Source organism: Salvia hispanica, chromosome 3, assembly GCF_029641045.1.
Source record: "Salvia hispanica isolate PSC_SH4W2 chromosome 3, Shi_PSC_v1, whole genome shotgun sequence".
Lineage (NCBI taxonomy): Eukaryota > Viridiplantae > Streptophyta > Magnoliopsida > Lamiales > Lamiaceae > Salvia > Salvia hispanica.
In genome coordinates, this window is record NC_142694.1 from 28,425,866 (window position 1) to 28,441,877 (window position 16,012).

At 35.9% G+C, this 16,012-nt stretch overlaps 4 protein-coding genes and 1 long non-coding RNA gene across 7 annotated transcripts; 4 read left to right on the forward strand and 1 right to left on the reverse strand.

Moving 5' to 3' along the window:
- Positions 1-954: 954 nt before the first annotated feature.
- LOC125213258 (8-hydroxygeraniol dehydrogenase-like) lies at positions 955-2,671 on the forward strand. Its single transcript, XM_048113702.2, has 5 exons — positions 955-1,132; positions 1,255-1,368; positions 1,444-1,957; positions 2,044-2,197; positions 2,281-2,671. Exons 1-5 carry the CDS (start codon positions 1,035-1,037, stop codon positions 2,481-2,483), a joined length of 1,083 nt encoding a protein of 360 aa, XP_047969659.1. The 5' UTR covers positions 955-1,034; the 3' UTR covers positions 2,484-2,671.
- A 1,809-nt stretch (positions 2,672-4,480) lies between these two features.
- LOC148930490 (8-hydroxygeraniol dehydrogenase-like) lies at positions 4,481-6,179 on the forward strand. Its single transcript, XM_048113699.2, has 5 exons — positions 4,481-4,656; positions 4,747-4,860; positions 4,934-5,447; positions 5,539-5,692; positions 5,789-6,179. The coding sequence occupies exons 1-5, from the start codon at positions 4,559-4,561 to the stop codon at positions 5,989-5,991; spliced, it is 1,083 nt and encodes a 360-aa protein (XP_047969656.2). The 5' UTR covers positions 4,481-4,558; the 3' UTR covers positions 5,992-6,179.
- Positions 6,180-7,525: 1,346 nt separating this feature from the next.
- LOC125213259 (8-hydroxygeraniol dehydrogenase-like) lies at positions 7,526-11,246 on the forward strand. 2 transcript variants are annotated; one of them, XM_089067932.1, is made up of 7 exons: positions 7,526-7,630; positions 7,716-7,829; positions 9,661-9,736; positions 9,856-9,969; positions 10,047-10,560; positions 10,655-10,808; positions 10,904-11,246. In XM_089067932.1, exons 2-7 carry the CDS (start codon positions 7,727-7,729, stop codon positions 11,104-11,106), a joined length of 1,164 nt encoding a protein of 387 aa, XP_088924058.1. In that variant the 5' UTR covers positions 7,526-7,630; positions 7,716-7,726; the 3' UTR covers positions 11,107-11,246. The 2 variants fall into 2 exon arrangements, with proteins under 2 accessions (XP_088924058.1, XP_088924059.1); XM_089067933.1 differs by lacking the exons at positions 7,526-7,630; positions 7,716-7,829 and having other exon boundaries at positions 9,020-9,736.
- On the forward strand, positions 7,836-8,628 carry LOC148930491 (uncharacterized). Its single transcript, XR_016136879.1, has 2 exons — positions 7,836-8,018; positions 8,129-8,628. It is a non-coding gene; the product is annotated as an uncharacterized LOC148930491 (long non-coding RNA).
- Positions 11,247-11,490: 244 nt separating the features above from the next.
- On the reverse strand, positions 11,491-14,650 carry ELO1 (Paxneb protein-like protein). Of its 2 annotated transcripts, none has more exons than XM_048113694.2 (9): positions 14,466-14,650; positions 14,164-14,347; positions 13,857-14,083; positions 13,694-13,763; positions 12,861-13,017; positions 12,595-12,670; positions 12,349-12,508; positions 12,167-12,258; positions 11,491-11,848 (listed from the first exon to the last, which is right to left on the reverse strand). In XM_048113694.2, exons 2-9 carry the CDS (start codon positions 14,306-14,308, stop codon positions 11,681-11,683), a joined length of 1,095 nt encoding a protein of 364 aa, XP_047969651.1. In that variant the 5' UTR covers positions 14,309-14,347; positions 14,466-14,650; the 3' UTR covers positions 11,491-11,680. The 2 variants fall into 2 exon arrangements, with proteins under 2 accessions (XP_047969651.1, XP_047969650.1); XM_048113693.2 differs by having other exon boundaries at positions 14,164-14,331; positions 14,466-14,647.
- Between the last annotated feature and the right edge of the window lie 1,362 nt (positions 14,651-16,012).

Sequence of the window (16,012 nt, forward strand, 5' to 3'; positions counted from 1 at the left end):
CATTATCGTATCGAATAACTGTATATCGAAAAATATAATTTCAAAAATGAAAAATAACACAAAAATTAATAAAACTTCAACACAATAAAATAAATAGTGTTCTTATTATGGTTTCATATATATACTCCCTCCGTCCCAAGGAAGATGACTCATTTCTTGGGCGGCACGAGATTTTATGCAATTTTATTTTGTGTGTTAAGTGGAGAGAGTAAAGTAAGAGAGAGGGATAAAGTAAAGATAAATGGGTTTTCATTTTTGGTAATGAGTCATCTTGGTTGGGACAAACTAAAAAGGAAAGTGAGTCATCTTCAATGGGACGAAGGGAGTACTTTCTAAATATATGAATGTTAAATGGATTATATATTTATAATTTTAAACTTTAATATGTATTGAATTTCAATATGTTTCGATATATACGATATATATCGTATATTCGATATAATATATCGCAATATAAGGAAATCCATATCGTTATCGTATCGAAAACTTACGACCGTATCGTATCGAAAATTACGCTATACCGAAAATTCAATAATTTTTTTATATTTTTCAATACGATACGAGCGATATATTATTTTTTCGGTATTTTCCCAGCCCTAGTTTTGAGAAGCTTTCTGGCGGAATATATTGAAACAATTCTTATTAATCAGTAGTAGCGTTAAATTATAAGCCACTTTCTTAATTTTCGAGTAATGTCATACAGGCAAATAGATAAGGTCAATATTTGAGGTTAAGATTCTAGAATGAGTTTCTAAGAAGGTTTGACACTAGAATTTAAAAAAATGCACGTTGGCTTTATTGACTAATCTTTAACAGTCAAAGCAAGGCTTACGCTTATTCCATTGGGTATTCACACATCAGCAGCCACGACTAAGGAGGGCATGCGCTCAGCATATACATCATCTTCTCTTCCATTCTTTCCTATAAATATGTCTCTAACAATCTCCCAAATAATCAATCACTCATTTGCCTTCTCTCAATTTTCTATATTACATACTTCTAATTACCAATACACATACATACATTTGTGTTAAATGGCGAAATCATATGAAACAGAGCACCCTGTGAAAGCCTTAGGATTGGCTGCTACAGACTCATCTGGCCATCTCTCTCCCTTCAAATTCTCCAGAAGGTGCTTTTCCTCTCCTCTCTCATGCTGCTCATTCTTGTACTATATCCTAAAATACAACTCATTTCTTTTATTCTGGCAATCGATTTTAACTAAAACATCGATATCCGTGGCGTATTTTTCAGGGCTACTGGCGACGAAGACGTACAGTTCAAAGTGTTGTATTGTGGGATCTGCCACTCCGATCTTCATTACCTCAAGAACGAATGGGGCATCTCTCAGTATCCTCTCGTCCCCGGGTGAGTTTCCCTTTCTTTCTTTATTTCTTATAAAACATTTTCTTGACTAATATATAATGCGAATTAAAATGACAGGCATGAGATTGTGGGAGTAGTGACAGAGGTAGGGAAGAAGGTGGAGAAGGTGAGAGTAGGAGACAAAGTTGGTGTGGGATGCATGGTCGGATCGTGTCGATCATGCGAGAGCTGCAAAGATGATCTTGAGAATTACTGCCCCAAGATCATCCCCACTTACAGTGCACCGTACTCTGATGGAACCATCACATACGGTGGTTACTCTGATATCATGGTTGCCGACGAGCATTTCATTGTTCGTATTCCCGACAACATGCCATTGGATGCAGCTGCCCCTCTTCTATGTGCCGGCATCACCACCTACAGCCCCATGAGATACTTTGGATTGGACAAACCCGGGATGCACATCGGAGTTGTGGGTTTGGGTGGACTCGGCCATGTTGCTGTTAAATTTGCCAAGGCCTTCGGTGCTAAGGTCACCGTCATTAGCACCTCTCCTAACAAGAAGGAGGAAGCACTCTCAAACTTGGGTGCCGATTCTTTCTTGATTAGTAAAAATGATGATGAAATGCAGGTACAATACAATCACTTTTATTTTTATTGAGCATCTTCACGAACTTATTCATCAAGACTAAATCAATTTTCGGGTACTAATAATAGGGTGCTATGGGAACAATGGACGGTATTGTGGATACTGTATCGGCTTATCATCCTTTGATGCCACTCATTGGCCTACTCAAGGCTCATGGAAAGCTCATCATGGTTGGTGCCCCAGATAAGCCTCTTGAGCTGCCGGTTTTTCCTCTTCTTGCAGGTGCAAAACCCTTACATAATATTTCTTCTCTCATATATCTATTACAATGAATTATTTGCTTAATTGGATGAATATTGTTGCAGGGAGAAAGATGATTTCTGGGAGTGGGATTGGAGGGATGAAAGAGACTCAAGAAATGATTGATTTCGCGGCCAAGCACAACATAAAGGCTGATATTGAACTAATTTCAGCTGACTATGTTAACACTGCGTTGGAGCGGTTGGCCAAAGCTGATGTGAAGTATCGCTTTGTGATAGATGTTGCCAACACTCTCCAACAATCTTGAACTCAACACTTTGATGGAAGCGATTGTTCTTCTCTTGTTTTGTTTGTCCTTTGATGGAAGAGATTGTTCTTCCCCTCTCCTATTACTTTCAATTTTACATATATGTTCACTGTTGAATTATCTGAGTTTGGTACCTGTGATGTATGCACACATTATAATAAAAATATACTTTTGTTAGTTGAATTGCACATCATATTGCCTATAAGTCTTATACATGTGTTCTTCTCTTGTTTTGTTCGGTCTTGACAATAGCCTAGCATTTCCCAAATAATGACTACAATGTGTGAAATAAAAACTATAGCTAACAACTTCTTTTCAAAAATTGAGAGTAGCTTCAATCTCGGAGGTAGAGATTTGCCAATAAAAGCAATAGAGTGCTTCTCCTGCTTCAACACAGCTCCAATTCTCCTACTGGAAGCATTAGTTTCAACAACAAATGTAGCTTGTTTGAGAGCTTGGGATGCCTCCACAGTGTTTTGATTCAAAGTGAAGCTTTTTTTACTTCAATAACTCTGCCAATGGTCGACGAATAATGCCTTATCCTTTTAAAAACATCCTTTTACAAACTTGTGTATAATCCAGATAAAATCCAAGAACCCTCTCAGTTGTGTTACATCTATGGTACCATGCCAATTTTGAATAGCTTGTAGTAACTTTTTAGGATCTATTTCCGCTCATTTTTCTTATATAATGTAGCCTAACTAACTACTCCACATTTGATTTTGCAATGTCACATTTAATTCTCTTGGCATACAAGCTATTCTCTTTTTTTTTCTAACTTGGTGATGTATTCTACTTTGATGATAGCCAATCCTCAAATCAATCTTCGAAAACAATGTTGCTCCATGGAGTTCTTCCACCAGTGCCTCTATCAGCTGTTGGATGGGGTATTTTTCTTTTATAGATGTCGTTATTAAATTTAAGTGTTATAAATTTAACAATTCCTATTAACTACTCAAAGAGATTAGACAAACAGATACGGTCATTTTTTTATGTTAGATTCTAGAATGAGTATCTCAGAAGGTAACGTAGTACTTCTACTATGTTTGTTTTATTGACTAATCTAAACTGAAAAAAGCTTACGCTTATTTAATGGGTATTCACACAACAGCAGCCATGAAATTGTATACTTTTATGAGATAAATTTTATAGAAAAAGTTGTGAAACGTGAATCTTATTTGAGTGAAATAAATTAGTGGGAATGTAGGATTCACTTAAAAAATAGTAAAAGTAAAATGAGATATTTATTTGTAGACGGATGAAAAAAAAAAGAAGAGATATTTAATGGTGAACAGAGAGAGTAATAAAATATTACAGAGACAGTGGATTGTAATTTGTGAGATTGAAAATCTGATTGCTAGAAACTTAGACGTTTAATGTTTCATTCATATAAAATATCTTTAGTTCGAAACAATTCCGCTGATGATGAAATTAGTACTACTGACTTTTCTTACTCCCTTCGTCCCCTCTGTAGAAGAGGCATTTCTTTTTCGGCACGAGATTTAAGAAAATTTATTTTAAATAAGTTAATTAAAAGGAGAATAAAATAGAAAAGAAAAATATAGAGAGATGGAGAGAGAGTAAAATAGTCTTTGCCAAACAAAAAAAGAAAATGACTCTACTAAAATAGGACAACCCAAAAGAAATACGACTCAGCTACGTAGGGATGGAGGAAGTACTATTTTTCAATCCAAATTCCAAATAAATCATTATTCAACTCAGTTACGCGCCACAAAGTCAGGTATAAATTTACAGAAAGTTCAACTTCAAAACGCCTAGAAGAAATAGAAATTCAAGTCTACGGAGAGAATGTGCATTTGTGGCTTTTATAATAACAATTGTGAATAGAATAAATTTGTACGGAGTAACAAAGAATAGCATGAAATTGAGTAGTGTTTATTGACCAATCTCATACATTCAAATGCCTCTGCGCTCAGCAGATACATCATCATCTCTTCAACTCTTTTCCCTATAAATAGTCTTTAAACATTATGCCAAAGCATCATTCACTCACTCATTTCATTCTCTCAATTTTCTACATTGTTCAATCACCAAAATCAATACACTTGTGTTAAATGGCGAAATCACACGACACAGAGCACCCTGTGAAGGCATTAGGATTGGCTGCTACAGACTCATCTGGCCATCTCTCTCCTTTCAAATTCTCCAGAAGGTGCTTTGATTTTTCAATATACTATATATTTATATCAGCTAGGAGCATATGATGTAAACTATTATACTTATACTTCCTTCCATTTTGCAGGGCAACTGGAGATGATGATGTGCAATTCAAGGTGTTGTATTGTGGGATCTGCCACACCGATCTTCATTACCTCAAGAACGAGTGGGGAGTCACTCCATATCCCATTGTTCCTGGGTAACCTTTCTGCTAATTCTGAGTCAAATTAGATGCAATCATGCCTATAAGTAACATTGATATGCAATTGCAGGCATGAGATTGTTGGTGTGGTAACAGAGGTGGGAAAGAAGGTTGAGAAGGTCAAAGTTGGAGACAAGGTTGGCGTGGGATGCATGGTCGGATCTTGTCGATCGTGCGAGAGCTGCCAAGAAGATCTTGAGAATTACTGCCCCAAGATCATCCCCACATACGCTGCTCCCTACCACGATGGCACCATCACCTATGGTGGTTACTCCGATATCATGGTTGCTGACGAGCATTTCATTGTTCGTATTCCTGACAACATGCCATTGGATGCTGCTGCTCCTCTTCTGTGTGCCGGTATCACCACCTACAGCCCCATGAGATACTTTGGACTAGACAAGCCCGGGATGCACATTGGAGTTGTCGGTTTGGGTGGACTCGGGCATGTGGCTGTTAAATTTGCCAAGGCTTTCGGTTGCAAGGTCACAGTCATTAGCACTTCCCTCAGCAAAAAGGATGAAGCGCTTTCACATCTGGGCGCAGATTCATTCTTGATCAGCAAAGATGCTGATGAAATGCAGGTACAAAAAGAAATATCCCTTGTTTTATCAACATTATCATCATATCTCTAAATTTATGTGAATGTGGATTGCGTTACTATTATCTATTTAGGGTGCTATGGGAACAATGGATGGTATTATTGACACAGTATCAGCACATCATGCTTTGATGCCACTCATTGGCCTACTCAAGGCTCATGGAAAGCTCATCATGCTTGGCGCCCCAGATAAGCCTCTCGACCTACCGGTGTTTCCCCTACTTGCAGGTACAATACCCATGTGGAGTATCAAATTATAAGATATATACTAAAATCAATCATTTTTATGATATTAATGTGCGGTTGTAATGAATATTCTTTCAGGGAGAAAGATGATATCCGGAAGTGGGATTGGAGGAATGAAAGAGACCCAAGAAATGATTGATTTTGCAGCAAAGCACAATATAAAGGCGGGTATTGAATTAATTTCAGCAGACTATGTGAACACTGCTTTAGAGAGGCTGACCAAGGCTGATGTGAAGTATCGGTTTGTGATAGATGTTGCCAACACTCTCACACAATCTTGAACTTGGATCTTTGATGGAAGAGATTGTTCTTCTTTTGTTTTGTTTGTCCTTTGATGGAAAAGATTGTTCTTCTCCTCTCCTATTACTTTTCAATTTTACGCATATATTCACTGTTGAATTATCTATGAGTTTAGTACATGTGATGTATGCACACATACTATAATAAAAATATACTTTTGTCAGTTGAATTGCATGTCATATTGTCTAAGTTCTGTACCTGTGTCCATCTCTTGTTTTGTTCGGTCTCCGAGGGGAGAGATTGGTCATCTCTTATTTTGTTGAATTTTGCACATATATATTTACAGGCTATTCAGGTTGTGGCTTTTTCGTGCGATAGATTTTCAATCCTAAACCCTATAAAATTGTTAGGCTATTCAGCCAACTTACGGATTTCAGGTTGAATTGACATCCTTATATGCAATTATACCTCTCCATCCAGATGGGATCTTAGTCCTGCAACGCACATTGCAATTAAACCTTCCTCTCTGATACCCGCAGCATGAGTGAAGAGTTGTTCAAACTCTGTTTGATAACTCATAACGGTGGCTTTCGTGTCAGTTTTGACAAGCTTCCAACAAAAAATTTATTATATTAAATTATAGTTGTCCACGCCATTTTTTTAAATTTTGGACTATACTCGAATAGGATGGTCATTTTTTTGTGTAAGATTCTAGATTGAGTATCTAAGAAGGTATGCGACTAAAATAAATAATGTAGTACTATGTTGGTTTTATTGACTAATCTAAACAGGAAAAGGCTTACGCGTATCAATTGGGCATTCACACAGCAGCAGCCACGACTCAGTAGGCCTATGCTCAGCCGATCCATCATCATCATCAGCAACAAACAAAATTATTAATATAAGATATTACGAGATTGATGATTTTAATTTGTGAGATTGAAAATCTGAATGGTAGAAACTTGCGCGTTTAATGTTTCATTACTATATTATATCTTTAGTTCAAAACATTTTCGTTGATAATGAAATTAGTACTGCTGACTTTTCTTATTTTTCAATCCAAACAAATCATCATTCAACTCGGTTATGCTCCACAAAGTCACGTCTTGACCCAATTATTACACATCAAGTTATTTATATCTTATATCACTGTCAAAACATTAATAATAATATGGATCATACTTTTACTATCCATTAACACTACTCTATCATTCTCCTCATCCCTCTTTTACTTTATCAATTTTGTCTTAATTTCCATGTCATATCATATACTCATATTTTTATTGGACGGGGGAATACTAATCTGTCAATACTAATTATACATTTGCAGATAGTTCAACTTCAAAACTCCTAGAAAAAATAGAAATTCAAGTCTATGGAGAGAATGTGCATTTGTGACTTTTATTAAGAACAATTGGTGAATAGAATAAGTTTGTAACAAAGAATATAGCATGACGTTGAGTTGTCTCTATTGACCATTCTCATACATTCAAATGCCTCCGCGCTCAGCAGATACATCACCATCTCTTAAACTCTTTTTCCTATAAATACTCTTTCAACAATATGCCAAACTATCATTCACTCACTCATTTTTCTCTCTAATGAGCACCCTGTGAAGGCCTTAGGATTGGCTGCTACAGACTCATCTGGCCATCTCTCTCCTTTCAAATTCTCCAGAAGGTGCTTTGCTTGATGATGATGTTGATGAATCGGCTACGAGCCTAGGAAGTAAACTATATTATACTTATAGTTGATCATTTTGCAGGGCAACTGGTGATGATGATGTGCAATTCAAAGTTTTGTATTGCGGGATCTGCCACACTGATCTTCATTACCTCAAAAACGAGTGGGGAGTCACTCAATATCCCATTGTACCGGGGTAACTTTCTGCAAATTCATATCATGTAATTATGCCATTAGATGCCGATAATTGATATGGATATATAATTGCAAGCATGAGATTGTTGGTGTGGTAACAGAGGTGGGAAAGAAGGTTGAGAAGGTCAAAGTTGGTGTGGGATGCATGGTCGGATCTTGTCGATCGTGCGAGAGCTGCAATGAAAAAAAAGTAATATAACCCTTTTAGGGTACCAACTATTCAATTTAGGTCATTCAGTTGTGACTTTTTTGGGTTATAAATATTCAACGCTAACCATGTCAAATTGTCTAACTATTCAGGCCAACCAACAGATTTTGGGTTGAATTCACATTCCTATCCGCAATTGTTACCTCTCAATCCAAAGGGGATCCTAGTCTTGCAACGTACTGCATTGTAATTAAATCTTCCTCCCTGGCACCCTCAACATGAGTGAGGAGTTCTTCTTGGGGAAGGATCCTGTGGTTTTCACCACAGCACCCAATGCTGTGTGCCAAAATGCAGATTTTTATTCACTAAACGGCAGCAAATTTAATATACTGTTCCTTTTAGCTATTAAACTAGTTCATTTAATTCCCCACCCGCCCACCCAAATTTATTCTTTAATTAGAATTTCTTTTGCTAATCCTTTTAGTTAGTTATTTTATTAATTACATATATAGATTTTATTATTGACAATATAATAGATGTTACAAGAAAAATATACTACTACAAGAGAAAAAGTGTGTTGTGGTTTAACAGAAATTTAGTACTATTTCTTTTCGTTAATATTTTTATCCTTTTTTATGGAATATTTTTGCTAGCCATTGTAGTTTTAACTCATTTTTAATAGTTGAATTTAAAGTATTATTTTACTGCATAAACAAATAAATATATTCTATTAAAAAGAATAAAAATATTAAAGAAAATATATTCAACTATTAAAATATATTCTATTAAAAAGAATAAAAATATTAAAGAAAATAAGTAAATTTTTGTGAAACTACAGTCACACTTTTTTCTTTTAATAATTTTTATAGAATATCTTTTATGTTTTTAATAATAAAATCAACATAAATTAATATTGTTAAAGTAACTTATAACTAATAGTATTATTCATTAATAAAACATTTAGAAATCATAATTATGAATAATACTAGTACGTATCTTTAAAGTTTAAAGTATATAAAAATAAGATGTAAATAGATGAATGAATAAAGTTGTTTGGGCGGTGAAGATTAAATGAATTGTACTCCACATCATAATGCTGCCGTTTAGTGAATAAAAATCTGCGTTTTGGCACACAGCATGGGGTGCAGAGGATCCTTCCCCTTCTTCGAACTCTGTTTGATAGAGTAACTCATAACGGTGGTTTTTTTGTCAGTTTTGACAAGCTTCCTGGCGGAATATATTGAAACAATTCTTATTAATCAGTAGCATTAAATAATAGTTGTCCACGTATGCATATAAGCCATTTTCTTAATTTTCGAGTAATGTCAAACAGGCAAATAGATAAGGCCAATATTTGAGGTTTAGATTCTAGAATGAGTTTCTAAGAAGGTTTGACACTAGTATTTAAAAAATGCATGTTGGCTTTATTAACTAATCTTTAACAGTCAAAGCAAGACTTTAGCTTATTCCATTGGGTATCCACACATCAGCAGCTTTGACTCAGGAGGGCATGCGCTCAGCATATGTATCATCTTCTCTTCCATTCTTTCCTATAAAAATGTCTCTACATTCGCCCAAATAATCAATCACTCATTTGCCTTCTCTCAATTTTCTATATTACATACTTCTAATTACCAATACACATACATACATTTGTGTTAAATGGCGAAATCATATGAAACAGAGCACCCAGTGAAAGCCTTAGGATTGGCTGCTACAGACTCATCTGGCCATCTCTCTCCTTTTAAATTCTCCAGAAGGTGCTTTTCCTCTCCTCTCTCATGCTGCTCATTCTTGTATATCCTAAAATACAACTCATTTCTTTTATTCTGGCAATCGATTTTAAACTAAACCTCAATATCCGTGGCGTATTTTGCAGGGCAACTGGTGATGATGATGTGCAATTCAAAGTGTTGTATTGTGGGATCTGCCACACCGATCTTCATTACCTCAAGAACGAGTGGGGCGTCACTCAATATCCGCTTGTAGCGGGGTAGCTTTCTGCAAATTCATACTGTGATGTAATCATGCCATTAGATGCCGATAATTGATATGGATATATAATTGCAGGCATGAGATTGTTGGTGTAGTAACAGAGGTGGGAAAGAAGGTTGAGAAGGTCAAAGTCGGAGACAAGGTTGGAGTGGGATGCATGGTCGGATCTTGTCGATCGTGCGAGAGCTGCCAGGAAGACCTTGAGAATTATTGCTCCAAGATCATCCCCACTTACGCTGCTCCGTACCACGATGGAACCATCACCTATGGTGGTTTCTCTGATATCATGGTTGCTGACGAGCATTTCATTGTTCGTATTCCCGACAACATGCCATTGGATGCTGCTGCTCCTCTTCTGTGTGCCGGTATCACCACCTACAGCCCCATGAGATACTTTGGACTGGACAAGCCCGGGATGCACATCGGAGTTGTCGGTTTGGGTGGACTAGGCCATGTTGCTGTCAAATTTGCCAAGGCTTTCGGCTGCAAAGTCACAGTCATTAGCACTTCCCTCAGCAAAAAGGACGAAGCGCTTTCAAATTTGGGTGCAGATTCATTCTTGATCAGTAAAGATGCTGATGAAATGCAGGTAAAAAAACATATATCCCTCTGAATTATTATCATCATCATCATCACCATCACTAAATTAATATGAATGTGGATTGTATTACTATTATATATAGGGTGCCATTGGAACAATGGATGGTATTATTGATACAGTATCAGCACATCATGCTTTGATGCCACTCATTGGCCTCTTGAAGGCTCATGGAAAGCTCATCATGGTTGGCGCCCCAGATAAGCCTCTTGAGCTGCTGGTTTTTCCTCTCCTTGCAGGTGCAAAACCCTTGCATATAATATTGTTTCTCTCATATATCCATTATTACAGTGAATTATTTGCTTAATGTGGAATTGGATAAATATTGTTGCAGGGAGAAAGATGATTTCTGGGAGTGCGACTGGAGGGATGAAAGAGACTCAAGAAATGATTGAATACGCGGCCAAGCATAATATAAAGGCAGATATTGAACTAATTTCAGCTGACTATGTTAACACTGCATTGGAGCGGTTGGCCAAAGCTGATGTGAAGTATCGGTTTGTGATAGATGTTGCCAACACTCTCCATCAAGCTTGAGCCACTATTGGTTTAGGATGGAAGTTCAATCAGTGTTGAATGTTATTTTCGTTCATATTATACTCATGTCGTTTGTCTTTACATTTTGTAGGTGTATTTTATACAATTATTTCAATAAAATATATACTCGTTTCTTGAAATTTATATCATTTTAATCCGCATTATTAATAAGCGAGACTCAGCTTGAAGCAAGGTAATCACATCCATCGTCAAAGATGAGACAATGGAGTATAGATTGGCAATCTGAAGACCAAACACATTTATGTTATGTTACTTTGTCTTCAGTACTTATTGCTTTCGTGTTTAGTATGTTAGGCTTTTTAACAAACCCATCATATAGAAGATCTTCTTGAATCAAGCCCATCATATAAATGAATAAGACTATTGCAAGAATAAGGCTTGTTTTCCTCTATTTGTTTCATTGTTTTCTTCATAACTCCAAACCAATCTTAGGATCACACATACAGTGACTCAAAGGAACCGAAAAAAAAAACGAATGCTAGAGCAAAACATTTCCAAGATATCAGCCGACACCAAAAATTCAACAATCTTAAATAGATACGCGCATCATCAATTAAAAGTCGAAGGAACCTGTTTTAGAAGACCCGGAACAACTACCAGAAGAACCATAAGAGCTTCCAGTTGCACCGTCTACTGGTGCTTGGTTTATACATTCCAAAACTAAGGATCTTCGCTTTTGCAGTTTCATCGAGAATGTGGTTGTCTCCAGAATTGCAGGGACCTATGTTATCCAGGGCACAAATCAGATGTTTCTAGCCATATCATATTATGATAATTTAGGAGAAAAATGTTGTAGATGAGTTCAGATGCTTCATTATGATAGATAACAGTGATTTTACAACACAAAAAGAGTATAAATCCCACTAATATAACTACAATAGTATAAGTATCACTTTCAGTTTGATGTAGGAATAGTAAATGATGTGCCTTTTTTCTTCTCGAAGAGTTTAAAGTTTCTAGCTTTTCACTGTAGTGTTCATACAAAACAAACATAACAAAAAGCATCAAGCTGTAGTAGCAAACTACACATATGACATACCTGTGTGTTGAAACGTGCAACTTTGTGCACACTAAGAAGTCCAACCATATCCTTGTATCCTGTAAGAAGCGTCGCCAGTTCCTTGTCTTCATCTAATTGAGGCATAACTTGTAAGTTACATTTCTTCTCATGTATTTAAATAGGTAGTATTATGCATGAAAACAGAAAAGAACAGTAAACACCTGGAATTGCTTTTACAGAAACTAATGTGTCAGCCAAATGTTGCAGCCTTATTGAGAAGGTTGTTGAAACGAGAGAAGGTGAAAATGTTATGACAGCTACTGCATTTGACAATCTCACCACACTTTTCAAGGATCTAACAAAAGAAAGCATTTCCCATTCCTACATAAGAGTAGGGAACTATCAGCAGGGCCAAACACCGCATAAAATTATAAAATACATGATAAAAAAATGAAATAGATACTTACTCTGTTGGAATATTCACACTGCGGCGAGCACAGTGACTGAATAGCAATACGTCCTCCTGTTATGTCCCCATTGTTCCTAAAAACAGATGAGACAAATTAGATTATACAATCTTCAGAAACCAAAGAATGATTGGGTCATTTGCATATATAGTTGATTGATCAACTTTGATTTGATCACTGTCATCCCAATTCGATCAGACATCATGTTGATCTATTTAGTAATATAAATAAGAACTTTTAGGGGCTTTAGTTGAAGAATGACTTACTGATTTGCTTGGGATAAGAAACTCGAACAACGTTCATGAAATGCGCCAAGATCAGCAGATTCCTTTAGGCTAACACAATCAATCTGCTTCCCATTAAAGAAATGCCTTTCCAGGGGCTTCCGCAGATCAAAGTCATTGCAGTACTCTGACTTTCCATCTGTTTATCAAGCACATGAAGTCATGAACCATTTTCTGACAGGAAATGTGAAGATTTAACTGCTACCAAGAAATAGGTGAAACAAGCCAGGCTCGGAAGAGAAAAATGTGATGGATAGGAAATATCTAGTGCGCAAATAAATCACATTCATAGGGTCCATTAGTATTCTATTGCATCGCGAAATATTGAGTGATAAGAATCTTCCACCTCATCTCACAAGCAATTACATCTATTTGCAACTCGACTTCATGCATATCCTTAGTGTCATCTTATGTTTTCTCATATTAGTCAATTATGCAAGTAAAACAATGATTGGATTTCACTTTCTTTATTAGGAAACACTTTCATAAGTTACTTCCAACAAGACTTTTTTTTTACCACATATCACAAAAAAAAGTAGTGCCACCAATCATTCTTCTTGCCTGAAGGAAATGTCTCTTCAGCCAGTTTATATAGATCCACAATATAATATCTATCTAATACTGATTCAAAGTGCTTCCCTAATGCAGATAGTGGACATCCATCTTCACCAACTCAATTCAAACACCAAATGGAGAAGGAAGAAAATGGCTAAAAGTCATATTATTGATAACAACTATCGTGATTACAGCAGTTGCAAACAAGAGAAGAAAGCAGTAACAAAGTCGTAAAACTGACACATATTGATAAACTTCACCTCTGTGCGACTCTGAACTCTGCTCCCCAAGATACTTCTTGTATTGCCATGCAATTCTCAACCCTTTCTCCTGTATTTACAGTACATTCATTCTTTCAAAGACAATAACTCTAAACAAAATAAACTATAGATGAACTCACGTTCATTAACTAGAAAAAGGTACCTGCTCGGTCTCATGGACATGTGATTTGTCATCCTTGGACACCATGGGACTAGGCAAGGTACCAAGAAAGCCTCTGGGCTCACTTGCAGGACTTGCATATACTAAAGGTTGATGATGAACCAACCCCTGAGACATGAAATTTCTCAACAATAACATATGATGTGGTGCCTCCGGATCTTCCATCACCACCATTAAACTTCCCAATGCAAGCCCACCACCCAGAATCTCTGTCAAGATAAAAAAATAATCTCAAATAGTGCACATCGAACTAAAACAAAAACCAACTCTGCTGAGTAAAAGGAATTACTATCCAGGTCAGGAATGCCAGACGAAAGTAACATGGTCCCGTTTGGACCATGCTTAAGCCCAGGAATGCTAGGAACAGAGCTTGACGCTCCACCGAAATTCCGTGAGAAACTGCCGCTCCGAGGTTTATTAGCAGCCATGACCATAACTGAAGCTACCACCACCACAACTACAAAAACATGAATCTAAAATCAAATTAACAGAACTGAACCAAGTCAATTAGCTTTGGGCATTCCATCGAACACATGGTGTGTAGACTCAATTTTGCTCAAAACAAAGTATCTATTGAGAATCGAAGAAAACCTGTGGATCCTCACTTCAGTCGGCGATTAAGAAACTTGGGAGAACTGAAGTTCGAGATTGGAATACAAAATCAGTTAAACTGGAAACAGTCGTTCTAACGTCAAAATGAGTTTGGAGAAGCAGCAGCCAACGCTTACGGTAGTGGGCCAAGTTATGAATTCAATATATGGGCAGCCCATTTTACATATGCCATTTAATTCTTATACTTTGAAACCCAGATCCACAAAATCACATATACTCCATCATTTTCATTTTTTAAGTAGGTTAGTATTGTTGATCACATCAGCCGCTGATGCCATTTAAACAAGGGTCTACTTGTAATCTAATCTTTCTGTCCGCTATTAAATTGGAGTATCTTATTTTTCCTATTTCATCAGTCCGCCAATAAATATCCCATTTCATTTTTACTATATTTGATAACTGGACCCTACATTCCACTTACATTTTATTATAAAACCGATATATAAAAGTAGGCCATACATTTCACTAACTTTTCTACCCCTAATAAAGCCAAACAATTTCTTAAAGCTTGTGTCAATTAAATATGGGACATTTAATCACGGATGGAGGGACTAAATTTTTATTTATTTAGTACTGTTATAATTTATTTACAATGTAGGTTATGTAACCATAATTAATATTTGTAAATAATTAGTCCACAATTAAATTAGATAGGGAAATAACAGAAATTAAACATAAAGCATGGTATGAGAAAGAATTAAAATAAAATAAATAACTCTATTCAATTATTGATTAAGCCATCATTCAGTTATGCATACATGTATATATTTTTTTAAAACATTCAAATTTTGGTAATAAAATTTGAGTATTATAGAGATTGTATATCAATAAATTTTAATCTTGTAATAAAAATTTATTAGGAGTATAAGATAGTGAAATTCATGGTGGGATGCATGCAATATGGAGTATGAAACACAATATATAAAAAAATTCGTCTAAATAGTGTGTTACTTTGGTCAACTCTCACGGGAAATCCCACCCCTTCACGAGATTTTTCACTCTCCCAACTATTCAACATTTCATCATATTATTAATTGCTAAGAAAAAACCGAATTTACGCCTTCCTTAACACTTTTATTCATCATATTTTTATTAATTGCTAAATTAAAACCGAAAAAAAAAAACAATTAACGCCTTCCTTAATTACACGTTTATTTTTCCCAACCTCCCTAAATACTGCTCTATTTGGGTTTGTAATTTTATATCTATCGATGCAAATGCAAATGCAAATCCATTTATAACTTGCTTGAATTGCGAAGTTCGTAACACCGACGCTAATGACTAAAGTATTATTATCGCATGCATGTTTCTTGTTTCCTTTTATATTCTGTCGTTTCCTTATATTTGTTGTTATGCATGACATAACAAAATATTTATGCCCGAGAGCTATGATGACAGCAAAGTAGTGATTTTAATTAGCTATGTGTAAATTGATAGCGTTGTATCAAAAAAAGTGTCTAATATTTTGAGTCAGGTGATCAGCTTCGTGTTTTTATTATGTTCAAGATTATCACAAAAATAAAATA